This window comes from Acipenser ruthenus, chromosome 53 (genome assembly GCF_902713425.1).
Source record: "Acipenser ruthenus chromosome 53, fAciRut3.2 maternal haplotype, whole genome shotgun sequence".
NCBI lineage: Eukaryota > Metazoa > Chordata > Actinopteri > Acipenseriformes > Acipenseridae > Acipenser > Acipenser ruthenus.
The window spans coordinates 745,831-765,000 of NC_081241.1; the positions used below are offsets into that span (position 1 = coordinate 745,831).

The 19,170-nt window shown below is 39.3% G+C and overlaps 2 protein-coding genes across 3 annotated transcripts in view; one reads left to right on the top strand and one right to left on the bottom strand.

The window, feature by feature from the left end:
* The window catches only part of LOC131723128 (tripartite motif-containing protein 16-like protein), a 217,003-nt gene that overhangs the window by 67,771 nt on the left and 130,062 nt on the right, over nt 1-19,170 (top strand). The gene's annotated exons all lie outside the window — the stretch shown is intronic.
* LOC131723098 (mucin-19-like) lies at nt 4-10,921 on the bottom strand. 2 transcript variants are annotated; one of them, XM_059016482.1, is made up of 6 exons: nt 9,279-10,921; nt 5,735-5,830; nt 5,335-5,568; nt 5,020-5,179; nt 4,531-4,587; nt 4-4,260 (listed from the first exon to the last, which is right to left on the bottom strand). In XM_059016482.1, exons 1-6 carry the CDS (start codon nt 9,855-9,857, stop codon nt 2,018-2,020), a joined length of 3,369 nt encoding a protein of 1,122 aa, XP_058872465.1. In that variant the 5' UTR covers nt 9,858-10,921; the 3' UTR covers nt 4-2,017. The 2 variants fall into 2 exon arrangements, with proteins under 2 accessions (XP_058872465.1, XP_058872464.1); XM_059016481.1 differs by having other exon boundaries at nt 4-4,263.

The window sequence follows — 19,170 nt, forward strand, 5'->3', positions numbered from 1 at the left end:
TGGTCATTGTTATAGTAGAATATATTTTATGTGTGTTTAACATTTTCTCCAAAGCTTTTTTGTGCACTTCATGTTTCCAGAGAGCAGCTGCTGTTGACAGTCCACTTAGTTTATGTTTATTTCAGAAGTAGGTGCAGAACAAAATATTTATTGAAAGTGACAACTTTACAAAACATTATATGGGGAAAAAATGTTAATTGATAAACAGAAACATTAAAAAATAGTTATTAAAATGGTGCTTATTTAAATTCATGTTTGGTTTTAATTTAAAACCTGATTATAAGTATTATTGACCTAAACAGTGCTTTGAATAATAATACAAAATAAATGTAATAAAATTAATAATAAACAATGCATTTCTCCCACTCTCAAAAAACTACATTTAACTTCATTTAAACCATTAAAAAAAGAAATCAAGAGTCTTTAACAGAACAGTGCTTGGAACAGTCTTGAAGGTTGTGTGAATAGAGCCCTACATTTCCAATGGAACCACACCAAGGGAAAAGAATTGCTTTCAATCATGTCTGCAGTTGAGGAGTTTGTCCTTAAGAGGGCGCCAAAGGCCAGGTTTAAAACACGTTTCTGCTTTTCCACTGTGGGCAGATTGCCCATGTAATGCAATTTGATTGTGATTTACGATATCCATGAAATGTCTTCTTTGTTGTTAAAATTAGTAAACAATTACAATATTGAAACTTTGAACTGCCTAACGAGTAGACCCGATGCATCTAATTAAATGCTCGTTAGGTTAATTATCCAACAATTTCAGGAATCCAATGAGATAATTTGCAAACAATATAATAATAATAATAATAATAATAATAATAATAATAATAATAATAATCTCAAATACTTAATCTAAATAATTTAAACATCTCTATACATATCCATTTGATTGACACAATTTGAAACAAGAACATCTGAGAATCTTGCCTGTCATGTTTGTCAAAACTACACATTAGAGACCTACAGGTAGTGGACAAAAAAATGGAAAAACCAATGTAAAGTCATTTATAGGGTGTTGGGCCACTATGGTATCTTGCTCTGTGGAGTTCTCGGCAGACTGTTTTTGAGGAAACTGGCTGCTGGCACGCCAGGTTGAAATTTGCAGTCAATTGATCTGCAGTTGCTCGCCTGTTTTGCACTTCGAATTAACGCACGGATATCACGATCCTGGAGTATGCGCTTCCGCCCACTGTTGCCCTTTGCTGATGATGTCATTCCCTCAGAGTTCCATGCCCACATCACCTTAGACACCGTCGCTCGTGAAACATCAGCAAGTTGAGCTGTCTTGGTCACTGAAGCTCCTGCCAAACGCGCCCCAACAATCACCCCTCTTTCAAAGTCACTGAGGTCTCTTGCAGTCATGCTAGCCATAATTATAGACAACCAGGCCTGTCCAGCATTTTTATACATGACCCTAAGCATGCTGGGATGTTATTTGCTTAATTAACGCACGAGCCACACCTGTGTGGAAGCCCTTGTTTTCAATATACTTAATGAGGTGTCCCTCATTTACCCAGGGGTTTCCATTTTATTTTTCACTACCTGTGTGTAGCCAATGGAAGTGCAATATAGGTACACATTGTGGAATTATTTAGTGAGCTACAATCACATTAAGAGACACTTATCAGTACTTGCTGTGGGAATTCTAGCACTGTGCAGAGATGCCAAATAAGTCTGCCACTTGGTGCTATTTATGTGTTTGTAATCAATAAATAAGGATATTTTGAACATTTTATACTGAAACAGCTGTCCAGTTGTGAGTGTTTACAATTACAAAAACACTAACCTGACAGAGATTAAACTCTAAAAATGAGTCTGCCTCGGCTCCAAGTGTAAAAACAAATCATTCACTTCATTTCACCTGCAAATTGAATAACTAGTAGCTCAGTGGGCACAAATGCACCTGCAGCAGATGGACGAGAGTCAAAGAATACAACAGCAGCTTGGGGAACTGCAACAGGAACAAATGAGATACTGCAGCAACAGCAACAATGACAAATGCCTACGCAGGTCATTCAGGGAAACCAAGAGAGTAAGGAGCTGCTGTCGTCTTCACACCCAGAGAGGAAGGAGCTGCTGTCGAATTCACACCCAGAGAGAAAGGAGCTGCTGTCGAATTCACACCCAGAGAGGAAGGAGATGCTGTCGAATTCACACCCAGAGAGGAAGGAGCTGCTGTCGAATTCACACCCAGAGAGGAAGGAGCTGCTGTCGAATTCACACCCAGAGAGGAAGGAGCTGCTGTCGAAATCACACCCAGAGAGAAAGGAGCTGCTGTCGAAATCACACCCAGAGAGGAAGGAGCTGCTGTCGAATTCACACCCAGAGAGGAAGAAGCTGCTGTCGAATTCACACCCAGAGAGGAAGGAGCTGCTGTCGAATTCACACCCAGAGAGGAAGGAGCTGCTGTCGAATTCACACCCAGAGAGGAAGGAGCTGCTGTCGAATTCACACCCAGAGAGGAAGGAGATGCTGTCGAATTCACACCCAGAGAGAAAGGAGCTGCTGTCGAATTCACACCCAGAGAGGAAGGAGCTGCTGTCGAATTCACACCCAGAGAGGAAGGAGCTGCTGTCGAATTCACACCCAGAGAGGAAGGAGCTGCTGCTGTTATGCCCAATAACTCAGAGAGGAAGGGAGGTGCTGCTGTCGAATTCGCAACCAGAGAGAAAGGAGCTGCTGTCGAATTCACACCCAGAGAGGAAGGAGCTGCTGTCGAATTCACACCCAGAGAGAAAGGAGCTGCTGTCGAATTCACACCCAGAGAGGAAGGAGCTGCTGCCACCCCGAAACACCAAGAGGAAGGAGCTGCTGCTGCCCCATAACTCAGAGAGGAAGGAGCTGCTGTCAAATTCACACCCAGAGCGGAAGGAGCTGCTGTCGAATTCACACCCAGAGAGAAAGGAGCTGCTGTCGAATTCACACCGAGAGAGGAAGGAGCTGCTGTCGAATTCACACCCAGAGAGGAAGGAGCTGCTGCTGTTATGCCCAATAACTCAGAGAGGAAGGAAGGTGCTGCTGTCGAATTCACACCCAGAGAGGAAGGAGCTGCTGTCGTCTTCACACCCAGAGAGGAAGGAGCTGCTGCCACCCCGAAACACCAAGAGGAAGGAGCTGCTGCTGCCCCATAACTCAGAGAGGAAGGAGCTGCTGTCGTCTTCACACCCAGAGAGGAAGGAGCTGCTGCCACCCCGAAACACCAAGAGGAAGGAGCTGCTGCTGCCCCATAACTCAGAGAGGAAGGAGCTGCTGTCAAATTCACACCCAGAGCGGAAGGAGCTGCTGTCGAATTCACACCCAGAGAGAAAGGAGCTGCTGTCGAATTCACACCGAGAGAGGAAGGAGCTGCTGTCGAATTCACACCCAGAGAGGAAGGAGCTGCTGTCGAATTCACACCCAGAGAGGAAGGAGCTGCTGTCGTCTTCGCACCCAGAGAGGAAGGAGCTGCTGCTGTTATGCCCAATAACTCAGAGAAGAAGGAAGGTGCTGCTGTCGTCTTCACACCCAGAGAGGAAGGAGCTGCTGTCAAATTCACACCCAGGAAGGAAGGTGTTGCTGTCGAAATCACACCCAGAGAGGAAGGAGCTGCTGTCGAATTCACACCCAGAGAGAAAGGAGCTGCTGTCGTCTTCACACCCAGAGAGGAAGGAGCTGCTGCCACCCCGAAACACCAAGAGGAAGGAGCTGCTGCCGCCCCATAACCCAGAGAGGAAGGAGCTGCTGCTGTTATGCCCAATAACTCAGAGAAGAAGGAAGGTGCTGCTGTCGTCTTCACACCCAGAGAGGAAGGAGCTGCTGTCATCTTCACACCCCGAGAGGATGGAGCTGCTCTCATCTTCACACCCAGAGAGGATGGAGCTGCTCTCATCTTCACACCCCGAGAGGAAGGAGCTGCTGTCGTCTTCACACCCCGAGAGGAAGGAGCTGCTGTCGTCTTCACACCCAGAGAGGATGGAGCTGCTGCCACCCCGAAACCCTGATAGGAAGGAGCTGCTGTTGTATTCACACCCAGAGAGGATGGAGTTGCTGCCACACCGAAACACTGATAGGAAGGAGCTGCTGTTGTATTCACACCCAGAGAGGAAGGAGCCACTGCCACCCCGAAATTCCAAAAGGAAGGAGCTGCTGCTGCCCCATAACTCAGAGAGGAAGGAGCTGCTGTCGTCTTCACACCCATAGAGGAAGGAGGTGCTGTCGAATTCATACCCAGAACAGAAAGCAGTGCTGCCGTGCCAAGACCCTGAGAGGGATGAGCTGCTGTCATACCGAAAAGAGAAAAATTTAATTAAAAAATGTGAATTAATATACAACACACAAAACTCCAAACAGCAATCTGCCATGCTCTTAATCTTTAAAGACAAAGTGAATCTGTTCAGTTTATCAGTGTAGCAAAGGACCCAGGAATCTTTCACACAAGAACTAATCTAATACATCTCCAGCCACTCTTTCACTGAGGAGTTAGGGCCTTCCAAAAAGAGAGAATGTCCCTGGAGAAAAAATGTTTTACTGGAAGGAAAGCCTTACCTTTTAAACGTCTGTCACTGCTCCTAGACCCCAGGGTATAAACTGCTGTTTCATTCACTAAATAAAATACAGAAAACTGTTTTACACCAAAGACTTTACTGTAGAGGATTTGGAATACAAACAGACCATGACCTCCAATTCCTATAAATCTGTGATAAGATAGTGCAGGACTAGAAGTTAGCATCCTATATGGAATGAATGTGTTGTTTAATGTGTGAATCCCTCTGTCTCTGTTTGAGTGCTATTGTGTTGTTTTCTCATGTAATGTCTTTAGAAACTCTCTTCCTTCCTGCTCTCATCACTCAGGATGTCACTGTAAATGAGGTGGAGCGTTTCAACCTGGGGAAATCATTTGAAATAAAACATCTGCAATATTCATATAGCCAAAAATCTGCAAGAGGTCTTTATTAACGTCTTGCAAGTCCTGTCCCTCCTCAAGCCATGGTCTATTTGAGAAATCTCTACCAAATGAATCGATTTCATACCAACCTCTTTTGGTTATTTTGACTAATTCCCGCTTGCAGAAGTCCACAATATGGTCTTTAAGTTTAGATACAGCTTTCCTCACAGCCCCAAAAGAGATGTCTGTATTGACAGTAACGGTGGGTAAGTCTCCAGCTTCAGGAGGGGCACAGAGAGACTGGAAATTCTACAACAGGAAAGTGGAGAAAATGAGTTTTTAGTGAAACAGAATGGGGTCCAAAACATTCCTGGGTAAAAAGCAAGGATTCATTCAATTGGAGAGGTCTGTCTGAAACCGTCCCAGTTATGGACTTGAGATTTTCTAACAAGCAGTAATGTTACCTGTAGAAAATGGATGTGATCCTCTGTCTCTGTAAGCTGTTTCAGCTCAGCGTTTCTCCTCCTTAGCTCAGCAATCTCCTGCTCCAGTTTCTTCATGCGTCCTTCAGCCTGATTCACTGCAGCCTTCTCGTTAGCTCCAATCAGCTCAATAACCTCAGTGTGGATCTTCTCAATGGATCGGATCAGCTCAGTAAAGATCTTCTCACTTTCCTTTATTTCTATGCATGCAGATCTCTGAGTGAAAGAACACAGTAGAGGAGACATGGTTAGAATTGATATAAAAACACATCAGGCATAGACAGTAAACTTCTGCAGATGTGTTCCAGTCTGTTAATAATAATAATAATAATAATAATAATAATAATAATAATAATAATAACCCGCTCTTGTCAATACCCACTTTCAGTGACTCCACAGCCTGTTTCAGCTCCTCAATTTCTTTCTGTCTGTCATGGATTCTCTGTTGTATTTCTGTCTGTGTCTTTCCCAGCTGCTTCTGTGTAGAAACACAGTGACACAGTGACATTTCTGATCGAGCATTGAGTGATATCCTGTCACACCCATCACAGGCCTGTTTAAGTATGCTATTGAACCTGACAGAATCATTTTAGTTCAAATATATTTTATGTTTTCTTGTTCCCTTACCTCTTTACAATGTGTGCAATAATTCTGAGTCAAATATATTTTGACTTCAGTTCTAGTTGTACGCCATAGACATCTGTAGCACAGGCTAGATCAGACAACATGTGTGTATAGTAGTAAGATACAACACCATCTAGTGCACAGCTGCCAGCAATACAAAAGAACACGTGATCCACAGTAGCTGTCCACTAGATGGTTCTGTTTCATACTAGTAACAGTGAATGATTGCTGATCTAGCATGTGTTACATGTTTGTTTTGTAAAGCACCTAGGAAACTGAAGCAGCTTTCTCTTTAATGGATATTTAGGGCTTCTGATTTCCATTTTTAATCGATAAACACAGATAAAACACCCCTGATACAAAACAATGAAATCAGTGTATACCCAATAAACACCGGAAAAACACTGGACATGGTTTCTCAATTCACATTGACTTCACCCCTTTCCATGTGAAAAAATACAATAAAATAACCTAAAACCAACAAAAAAATCTCTCTTGTATCTATCATTGATTCATTCTGAATACTTTAAACTGAGTGGCAGCAAATTCCTGCATTTCTATTGGAGGATTGCAGACACTGGTGAGATTTAAAACGAGATTACAATTAGAAATGGAGGGTTGTTCTTGCTCGTGGGATTTAAAGCTATATTACAGTTCAATAGGGAGGATTCACACACTCGTGGAATTTAAAACAGAATTGAAAATTGTGGCGAAAACACATCTCTCTCTGTGGACAGACTGGCAAGAATGGCATGGCACGGGCACAGCAGCTCTGCCAGTGCAGATAGATGTGTGTGTTTCACTTTTAAAGGCATGGGCACAGCAGCTCTGCCAGTGCAGATAGATGCGTATGTGTCACTTTTAAAGGCACGGGCACAGCAGCTCTGCCAGTGCAGATAGATGCGTATGTGTCACTTTTAAAGGCACGGGCACAGCAGCTCTGCCAGTGCAGATAGATGCGTGTGTGTCACTTTTAAAGGCACGGGCACAGCAGCTCTGCCAGTGCAGATAGATGCGTGTGTGTCACTTTTAAAGGCACGGGCACAGCAGCTCTGCTAGTGCAGATAGATGTGTATGTCACGGGCACAGCAGCTCTGCCAGTGCAGATAGATGCGTATGTGTCACTTTTAAAGGCACGGGCACAGCAGCTCTGCCAGTGCAGATAGATGTGTGTGTGTCACTTTTAAAGGCACGGGCACAGCAGCTCTGCCAGTGCAGATAGATGCGTGTGTGTCACTTTTAAAGGCACGGGCACAGCAGCTCTGCCAGTGCAGATAGATGCGTGTGTGTCACTTTTAAAGGCACGGGCACAGCAGCTCTGCCAGTGCAGATAGATGTGTATGTGTCACTTTTAAAGGCACGGGCACAGCAGCTCTGCCAGTGCAGATAGATGCGTGTGTGTCACTTTTAAAGGCACGGGCACAGCAGCTCTGCCAGTGCAGATAGATGTGTATGTGTCACTTTTAAAGGCACGGGCACAGCAGCTCTGCCAGTGCAGATAGATGCGTGTGTGTCACTTTTAAAGGCACGGGCACAGCAGCTCTGCCAGTGCAGATAGATGTGTATGTGTCACTTTTAAAGGCACGGGCACAGCAGCTCTGCCAGTGCAGATAGATGTGTATGTGTCACTTTTAAAGGCACGGGCACAGCAGCTCTGCCAGTGCAGATAGATGCGTATGTGTCACTTTTAAAGGCACGGGCACAGCAGCTCTGCCAGTGCAGATAGATGCGTGTGTGTCACTTTTAAAGGCACGGGCACAGCAGCTCTGCCAGTGCAGATAGATGTGTATGTGTCACTTTTAAAGGCACGGGCACAGCAGCTCTGCCAGTGCAGATAGATGCGTATGTGTCACTTTTAAAGGCATGGGTTTTGTTTACTATATATCAAAACACAATTATTAAAGTCTTGTTTAAAATGTGATGTATTAGTTTATTAAGAAGATATTATGATCCCTGTGCTGCAATCATTGTTTCAATATATTAAAGAGGCCCTGCATCATAGAGGCAGCACTGGGTGAAGCTCGCTCCGTCCTCCGGCTGCAGCACCAATTTTCCAAGCGAGAATCATATTTCTGCCACATCACTACAAACACAAGCATGGCTGGATCTTGGTTTAATGAAATTAATAAACACCGAAAGACAGAAGCCCTGTGTATATTGAATATCATATTAATCTTGTATATTGAATATCATATTAATCTTGTATATTGTATATCATATTAATCTTGTATATTGAATATCATATTATTCTTGTATATTGAATATCATATTAATCTTGTATATTGTATATCATATTAATCTTGGTCTTTTGTTTTTAAATTAGGTGCTTGACTTTGCTAGGAATCTTATTTTTAAACAGTTTTACCAAATAAAATATAATATCTTGAACAATGGAACTGATCTATGATTTTATTAAGTTGCAAGATACATATTAAAAACACTAGCAATATAAATGATGCTAATTTTACACTTCAAATTCCAATGCACCACAAAACAGCTGAACAAATCCTTCTTACCCTGTGAGGCAGGGCTGAGGTCCTGCACGTGTAAATAGTGTGTTTTTATTTGATTGTAAATAATGTTTTTGATGATCAAGTTTGTGCTAGATATGGCAGGGCATATTCAAATCCAGGTGTGGAATGTGGCCAGGTGTTAATTGATTAATTGATTATCTCTTAGCCCCGGCCACATGCCTTTAAAAAGGGTCTGAAAAGCCAGTTTCTTGGTTCTACAAGCAGGGATACAGACTGTCTGGGAAGGAGAGTGTTGCTGTAGGATCCTCACGACTGCGTGTGTTAACCAGGGTGAGAAAAACACAAGAGAAAACATGTATCTGTGATCACTGTGTGAGTTAACCAGGATCGCTAGCACTGGAAGGAATAGGGAACAAGTTTAGGGGATTTTAATCCCAACCAAGTCTAGAGAGGAGGTGTCAGGGAGACTGTTCCTGGAGCGGGACCTCCTTTCTTGTTTGGTCAACTTTTATTTTTTAGTTGTTTTCAAGCAGTGTTTTGTTTTGAATGTTTTGTGTTTTTTGTATCAAAGAAAATCTCCTGTGTCTCTCCTGTCAATCAGTGATAGCCACACCTGTAACAACACCCCTGTTACACCCTGAAATACATTGTAGTACATCATAGTTTAGATAGAGCAATTAAAAAACTAGGGCTCTTTAAATAGCTCTTAATATACAATTAAAATCTGATCTGATGTGAAACTGTATAACCTAGTAAACAGACATGTTAAATATCCCTGGGAATTCTTATCTTCTAGGATAGCTACAAGGAAATGGTTCAAACCCTTACCTGTTTCCCTGTCTCAACTGAGACTATATCATGGCTCTTGTGTTCCTTTTCTGCACACAGCCAGCAAATACACGTCTGATCGGTTCTACAGAACCCCTCCAAAACATTTTGGTGTTCAGCACAAAGCTTCTGCTCCAGATTTCCAATTGCATTGACCAGCTTGTGCCTCTTTAATGGAGTAACCTCACTGTGTGGCTTGACGTGTGTTTCACAGTAAGAGGCCAGGCACATCAAACAGGATTTCACAGCTTTGAACTTTCTCCCAGTGCAGAAATCACACGGCACATCTCCAGGTCCAGCATAACTTTGAGCAGGAGGAGGATTGAGTCCTGTCTGCTTTAATTTCTCCACAACTTCAGCCAGCATGGTGTTTCTGCCCAGAACAGGCCTTGGGGTAAAGGTCTCTCTGCACTGGGGGCAGCTGTAGACACCTGTATGATCAGTCTGATCCCAGCAGTTCTTAATACACCCCATACAGTAACTGTGTCCACATGGAATAGTGACTGGGTCCTTCAATATCTCCAGACACACTGAACAGCTAAACTGGTCATGCGCTAACAGAATATTCGCTTCTGCCATTTCTGCTGCAGAGAGACAGAGAGACTGACGATTTCACAAGAAACGAAACTTCACTGCGCTGATTTCCTGGAGTTGTGTAAAGCTCTGAGAGGCGGGGTTTGGGACTGAGGCCAGGTTTAGACAAGCAGGGGGAGCAGAAACTGCCGAATCAGATATTCTATGAAACTGTTTCTAAATCCCCCAACAAATATTACAATGTTAAGATTAGGAATGAAACAACTGATATTAACAACTGTTTAATATCAGGGCTGAAGAGTCTGACTTTGTGTTTTAGCCCCAGATCTATAACATGTAAAATTAAGGAATGTTCTGTTACACGTATGTTTGTGATGACGGTTTGAACGGCATCTCGTTACTTTAGTAACGCCTTACTGTAATAATATTACTTTAGTCAATAACGAGATAATATAACGCGTTTAGCTTTTAATGGCAGTAATAACATTACAGTTACTTTCCAAACAATAAACGCGCTTGCCTCGTTCTCTTGTCTCTGCTGCGCAGCTGCATCGGTTGTCTTTTCTTGTTTTAAAGCCAGTATATTTCAGTGCGGTTATAACCGTAAACGTGACGCGCTCTTTATTATTTATTTATTTGATTTTTAATTCTTTATTTAGGAAGGCCATGTGAGCTACAAGTAGCTCGTTTACAAAGGCGTGCTAGAAATAACAGCAGCAGGTTACAGGTTTCAAAAATAAAAATAATATAAACGCATAATGACAAGACAATACACAAAGTACACCTCAGATTTACACAGCACACACACAAGCCTGTTTAAGCACTAGAACAACAGGGTTTGTTTTTTTTTTAAGTCCCACAGGAGATGTCAGGTCTCAGTCCTGCGGGTAACAGCTTCCAGTCTGTAGCAGCAGAACAAAACGAAAGACTTTCTTCCCGCAGCACTTTTTCCAGACGGTATATTAAAGTATTGTGTGTCTCAGACATTACGATAGGCTGTATTTACAGGTAAACTCAGAAACAAGCTGTTTAAATAAACTGGTAATGTGTTGTGTGCCCCTTTAAAGAGAATCCGATTCCAGTGATAATTCCTTGTGTTGGCAGGCGATCGCAAGTTTAATGTCGAATACGCGCTGCAGTGATGCGCTAGCGGAGTACACGGGAGCACACAGATACACATCCTGTTACACATTGTATCGATCTTCTTCAGCGATTCCTCACTAGCAGACCCGCACATCACATCATTATAGTCTAGAATAGGGAACACAAGTAACTCATTTAAACCTTGCTGTAAAGCTTACACAGTGGCGCTGACCACACAATCCTCCAAGCTTCCTTCCAATTTTACTACATACATCTTTAATGGGTTTATCAAATTGAAGAGTTGTGTCAATATAAACCCCTAGATATTTAAAAGTGTCGGCTCTCTCCAATGCTGTGGTATTACCAGTAACAAGAGAGAAATTTGAACTAGTATTTTGTATCATTTTCTCCGAAACAAATAGCATGATATTTGTCTTTCTTTTCATTTAAGATCAGATCATTTTTTATATATATTTTCAGTCACCACCACACGTCACGGATATCGCGACATTTCGCGTACAGGGATATCTCGGACACACACAGAGCCGTCTGCCTTCTGATTGGCCAGGAGGAAAATAGGTCCGTGAGCCCTACCCGTATTTTTATTGGTCAAACAGAATGCGTTCTGATTGGCTCTTATTCTCGTCCTTCCAGATTGCAACTCAAGCTGTGGACTTGGAGGATTGGAGCTGTGTGAGATCACTAGGAGCAGTAGTTGAGGATCAGTGGGTTTCCTCCCTGGGAGCAGTGTGTTCATGAGCAGTGAGATATACACCCCTTCCCTTTACACCTCTCTCCCTCTCTCTTTCTCAAGCACTTAGCCTGGGTAGACTGGCTGCACGGGGCTTTCATGTGTTTTAAATGGGATGTTTTAGTCTTTTAGGGGCTGTCAGCTTGACTAACCATCTGGAAGTGTCTGATAGCTTGATCCCAGAGTCGAGAAGCGACTGAAATCATTTGAACCCGAGCTCGCGCTCTGAAGACAACAGAGCCTCACAGGCTCGTGCCAGCTGGGCACGCTGAAGATGTGAAAAACCTGCTTTTATTTGATCCCACAATATTGTACTGTCTCCTTTCATTCAGTTTGTAACTTTGTTATCTTTTTGGTGTTTGTCTATCCAGAGCGGACATTTCAGTTCTTCTTTACTTCACACCCTCAGCTTCTGGGAGGATTCAGGACTGTACCTGTAGTGTTCTTTGAGCAGCTTCACAATAGTATTACCCTGCTATCATTGGCTCCTTCAACTGGCAGGCAAACCTTTGAAAGATACAATAGGCTGAATCGCTCTGTTTTTTTCTTCTTACATCAGACCCAGCAGTCGCTGGACAAAGACCTGTATGAAATAGACTGGTCTGCTGGTATTGTTTAGTTACAAAGACCTGTATGAAATAGGCTGGTCTGCTGGTATAGTTTAGTTACAAAGACCTGTATGAAATAGGCTGGTCTGCTGGTATTGTTTAGTTACAAAGACCTGTATGAAATAGGCTGGTCTGCTGGTATTGTTTAGTTACAAAGACCTGTATGAAATAGGCTGGTCTGCTGGTATTGTTTAGTTACAAAGACCTGTATGAAATATGCTGGTCTGCTGGTATAGTTCAGTTAAAGCAACACTGTGTGGTCATTGTTATAGTAGAATATATTTTTTGTGTTTTTAACATTTTCTCCAAAGCTTTTTTGTTCACTTCACGTTTCCAGAGAGCAGCTGCTGTTGACAGTCCACTTATGTTCATTTCAGAAGGAGGCGCAGAACAAAACATTTATTGAAAATTAAAACTTTACAAAACATTTAAAGAAAAAGTACATGAAAAAAGATTTACGTTAAATAATGTACATGAACGTAAAAAATGGTTATTAAACGACCTGCTTATTTAAATATAAAAGTTTTGTTTTAATTGTAAAATCTGATTATAAGTATTATTACGGTTACAATGAACTGTGCTTGCATTTAATAAAACAGTGAATTTAAAAAAAACAATGCATTTAATAAAACGATGTATTTAATAAAACAGTGCATTTAATAAAACAGTGCATTTAATAAAACAGTGCATTTAATAAAACGATGCATTTAATAAAACAGTGCATTTAATAAAACAGTGCATTTAATAAAACAATGCATTTAATAAAACAATGTATTTAATAAAACAGTGTATTTAATAAAACAGTGCATTTAATAAAACGATGCATTTAATAAAACAGTGCATTTAATAAAACAATGCATTTAATAAAACAATGTATTTAATAAAACAGTGCATTTAATAAAACAATGCATTTAATAAAACAATGCATTTAATAAAACAGTGCATTTAATAAAACAGTGCATTTAATAAAACAGTGCATTTAATAAAACGATGCATTTAATAAAACAGTGCATTTAATAAAACAGTGCATTTAATAAAACAGTGCATTTAATAAAACAATGTATTTAATAAAACAATGCATTTAATAAAACAATGTATTTAATAAAACAGTGCATTTAATAAAACGATGTATTTAATAAAACAGTGCATTTAATAAAACAGTGCATTTAATAAAACAATGCATTTAATAAAACAATGCATTTAATAAAACAGTGCATTTAATAAAACGATGCATTTAATAAAACAGTGTATTTAATAAAACAATGCATTTAATAAAACAATGCATTTAATAAAACAATGTATTTAATAAAACAGTGTATTTAATAAAACAGTGCATTTAATAAAACGATGCATTTAATAAAACAGTGCATTTAATAAAACAATGCATTTAATAAAACAGTGCATTTAATAAAACAATGCATTTAATAAAACAGTGCATTTAATAAAACAATGCATTTAATAAAACAATGCATTTAATAAAACAATGTATTTAATAAAACAGTGCATTTAATAAAACGATGCATTTAATAAAACAGTGCATTTAATAAAACGATGCATTTAATAAAACAGTGCATTTAATAAAACGATGCATTTAATAAAACAGTGCATTTAATAAAACAGTGCATTTAATAAAACAATGCATTTAATAAAACAATGTATTTAATAAAACAGTGCTGAAGGTTTTGTGAATCTGGCCCAACATTTCCAATTGAAACCAAGTAAAAATAATCCCTGAAACAATACTCTGTGCAGTTTAAGAGTTTGTCCTGAAGAGGGCGACAAAGGCCAGACTTTAAAAATATTTCTGCTTTTCCACTGTGGGCAGATTCCACATGTAATGCAATTTGATTGTGATTTACGAGATCCATGGAAATGTCTTCTTTCTTGTGATGATATTTCATTCACATTGTTGTTAAAATAAGCAAACAATTATAATATTGAAACTTTGAACTGCCTGACGAGTAGACCCGATGCATCTAATTAAATACTCGTTAGGGTAATTATCCAACCATTTCAGAAATCCAATGAGATCATTTGCAAACAAAATAATAATAATAATAATAATAATAATAATAATAATAATAATAATAATAATAATAATAACACGAGGAAAGGGCATCTTTTTCCTATTGCTTGGGTGATAATGCCTCGGTGTTGCAGGTATTTTAATCCCTTCAGTTCTGACTTTCAGTTCTGGATTTCTTCAAAGGGAACAACAAATGGACAAAAACACAGGAAAACCTGCTACATGCAGCACACACTTTTGTGTCATCCACAGGCCTGATTGAAATGGTATTCCTGACATGTATTGTGTGATGTGTAAAAGATGCATCTCCCTGACACAAATCCGTTTCACTCACGACGGGACCACAGAGCGACAGATCTGACAGACTTTGATAGAGGGCTGATAAGAGGTGCTTGGTTGGCAGATGCTTCCATTTTCAAGGCGGCACAAATTACTACTGAGGCTTTTTCACAAGGAACAGTCTCTAAAGTGATGTGACTCTCTCTATGTATGGGCCATTCTGACTTGACTGCAGATTTCCACCCCCAATACAACACAACCTGAAGGAATTAGAGGCTGGTAATCATTGAGGAATGGTCCCGTATCCCTCCAGCACAATTTAAAAAGCACCTTGCAGAATCGCTACCTGCCACGTCCAATCAGTGCCGTGCTGGCTGCCCATGGAGGCCCTACACCATATTGACACTGCTATGGCAGGTGTTGCTATTTTTGTACAAATAATGAAAAACCATTAAATAAGCAGATTAATTTTAAATAAATGACCCATACAATGAAGTGTAAATCATTTGTGTTTAATGTGATTTGTCCTGATTTGTTTACAGCTAATATAGTTTTGTATTTAAATTTATTACAGATTTCTTAGATCTATTCAGTATTTATAACACATTAGTAAATGCTGTTATTACCATGTATTACGTGTTCTATAATGCATTATAAAAACATTATAACCCATCTTTTAAGCATCTATAACGGGTTAATAAACTATTTCAAAATTACACCTTCAACAGTGCATTTAATAAAACGATGCATTTAATAAAACAGTGCATTTAATAAAACAGTGCATTTAATAAAACGATGCATTTAATAAAACAGTGCATTTAATAAAACAGTGCATTTAATAAAACAATGTATTTAATAAAACAGTGCATTTAATAAAACAATGTATTTAATAAAACAATGCATTTAATAAAACAATGTATTTAATAAAACAGTGCATTTAATAAAACGATGTATTTAATAAAACAGTGCATTTAATAAAACAGTGCATTTAATAAAACATTGCATTTAATAAAACGATGCATTTAATAAAACAGTGTATTTAATAAAACAATGCATTTAATAAAACAATGCATTTAATAAAACAATGTATTTAATAAAACAGTGTATTTAATAAAACAGTGCATTTAATAAAACGATGCATTTAATAAAACAGTGCATTTAATAAAACAATGCATTTAATAAAACAATGCATTTAATAAAACAATGCATTTAATAAAACAATGCATTTAATAAAACAATGTATTTAATAAAACAGTGTATTTAATAAAACAGTGCATTTAATAAAACGATGCATTTAATAAAACAGTGCATTTAATAAAACGATGCATTTAATAAAACAGTGCATTTAATAAAACGATGCATTTAATAAAACAGTGCATTTAATAAAACAGTGCATTTAATAAAACAATGCATTTAATAAAACAATGTATTTAATAAAACAGTGCTGAAGGTTTTGTGAATCTGGCCCAACATTTCCAATTGAAACCAAGTAAAAATAATCCCTGAAACAATACTCTGAGCAGTTTAAGAGTTTGTCCTGAAGAGGGCGACAAAGGCCAGACTTTAAAAATATTTCTGCTTTTCCACTGTGGGCAGATTCCACATGTAATGCAATTTGATTGTGATTTACGAGATCCATGGAAATGTCTTCTTTCTTGTGATGATATTTCATTCACATTATTGTTAAAATAAGCAAACAATTATAATATTGAAACTTTGAACTGCCTGACGAGTAGACCCGATGCATCTAATTAAATGCTTGTTAGGGTAATTATCCAACCATTTCAGAAATCCAATGAGATAATTTACAAACAAAATAATAATAATAATAATAATAATAATAATAATAATAATAATAATAATAATAATAATAATAATAACACGAGGAAAGGGCATCTTTTTCCTATTGCTTGGGTGATAATGCCTCGGAGTTGCAGGTATTTTAATCCCTTCAGTTCTGACTTTCAGTTTTGGATTTCTTCAAAGGGAACAACAAATGGACAAAAACATTGGAAAACCTGCTACATGCAGCACACACTTTTGTGTCATCCACAGGCCTGATTGAAATGGTATTCCTGACATGTATTGTGTGATGTGTAAAAGATGCATCTCCCTGACACAAATCCGTTTCAGTCACGACGGGACCACAGGGCAATAGATCTGACAGACTTTTGATAGAGGGCTGATAAGAGGTGCTTGGTTGGCAGATGCTTCCATTTTCAAGGCGGCACAAATTACTACTGAGGCTTTTTCACATGTAACAGTCTCTAAAGTGATGTGCCTCTCTCTATGTATGGGCCATTCTGACTTGACTGCAGATTTCCACACCCAATACAACACAACCTGAAGGAATTAGAGGCTGGTAATCATTGAGGAATGGTCATGTATCCCTCCAGTACAATTTAAAAAGCACCTTGCAGAAGCACTACCTGCCACGTCCAATCAGTGCCGTGCTGGCTGCCCATGGAAGCCCTACACCATATTGACACTGCTATGGCAGGTGTTTCTGTTTTTTTGTACAAATAATGAAAAAACTTTTTCAATAAGCAGATTCATTTAAAATTCAAAATAAATGACCCTGACAATGAAGTGTCAATCGCTACCGCACTCACAGCGGCGCATCAAGATGAAAAGAGAAAGAGACAACAAAGCTCGGGCTGACCAAACGAAAATAGAAAAAATAAATAAAAATAATAAAAAATAAAGCATACAACTTGAGTGTAAGAACAAACATTAGTAAAGCTGGGTCGACACTACAATGTCTATGTAAGACCGAATATACCTAAGCAAAGGAAACTGTGACTTAAAACAACCAGACCTGTAGACAACCCAGACTAATGAAACAGAAGATCAAACTAGATGGTAACTTTACCAGTACAGTTGTGGGGCTCGCTTTATTGGGAAAGGGGTCAAAGCAGCTGATTTGTGTCAAAAGTCACGTTGTTTACTGATTGTCTCGTGCTTAGAATGTGCGAGAATTTGAAATTTCTCAAAGTTCTATGGCAGTTAATTCAACAGCGGGAAGCAGCCTCCTGAAAGAAGTTGATGCGGTTACTAAAACAGCTGGACCTCTTGATCGGTAGACGCCATTCCTGTTTTGATTTCAGATTTGAATAGTTGAGAAGTAGAGGAGGATTTCATTTCCTCTAAGTATTTGTCTAACTTGTTGGGAAAGTGGTCAGAATTTCAGTTGTTTATAAAACGTTAGAGAAAATTTAGTTGATGCGGTTACTAAAACAGCTGGACCTCTTGATCGGTAAAAGTTATTTCTGTTTTGATTTCATATTTGAATAGCAGAGAAGTAGAGGAAGATTCCGTATACTCTCACTTTTTGTCTTACTTGTTGGGAAAGTGGTCAAAGCAGCTGATTTGTGTCAAAAGTTACATCGTTTACAGTAAATATAATGATAAAAGTCCGGGAGTTTTTAAACAATGGGGAAAAAAGTCCCATTAAAGTGAATGAAGATGAACAGAAAAAGGAAAAACACTTAATAGTTTAAAAAGTATAAAAGATATCAAAAAGTTGTATACAAGCACCCTCTTCCAGACCGGTCTACACGTTTTAAAGTTTGAACGGGGTTTGTAGCTTAAACGGTGTAAGAGGAGTAGCGTGCCAAAGAAGAAGAAGAAGTATGTCGAAGATTTAAAGTGGGGACTCTTGCTAATAAAATCAAACTTAACCAAAAAATTCTAAAACGGCAAGTCTTAAGAGCGCACAGCGTACCAAACAAAACACACCCAGAGATGTCATCACCATCTTTTCTAAATCCCCGGCTACCAAACACACGAGGGAAAAATCAACCTTAAAACTATGGCAAGCCGATAGGGCCAGAAAAACGAGAAAAGCGCAGCAGTAATTAGAAAGTACTACATCTCAGCAAGGCAATACCAGACATAGAACTGCTGCCAAAACGATTAGATTAGAAAAATAAACTAATGAGCATAGTATTAGTTTATAATAAAGTATCCATCATATATAATATTATTCACTGTTGAAAAATATAAAGGGAGTATGCATGTAGTATAATATTAGCAACTAGAATATAAGATAGGACAGAACCTGGCCAGGTCCTCTGCAATTCATTTAAGAATTAAGCAGGTGTTGCGCTTTTTCAAACACATTGTGTGGCAGTCGCCACACAGTCTATCAACGATCGCTGTGTCCCAGTTTGACTTGCACAGTCTGACAATGATCTCTGTGTCCCAGTTTGAATTGCACAGTCTATCAATGATCTCTGTGTCCCAGTTTGAATTGCACAGTCTGACAACGTTCGCTGTGTCCCAGTTTGAATTGCACAGTCTATCAATGATCTGTGTCCCAGTTTGAATTGCACAGTCTATCAACGATCTCTCTGTCTCTTGTTTCTCCAGATGAGGAAAGCTGAAGGAGGTTTGGGAAGCAGGGAACAGCGGATCCAGCGCTCTGATGCCAGGAAGAAACCACACTGTCAGGGGATGAAAACAATCACACAAACAAAGCATCTAGATCCTAAAATAAAATCAATTGGACTATATGGAAAGACTTGAGTGCTTTATTTTGTATTGACACCTTTCTGCAAAGTGATTCTGTTTGGTATCTGACCATGTGGTGCTCAACTCTGTTGAAATTAT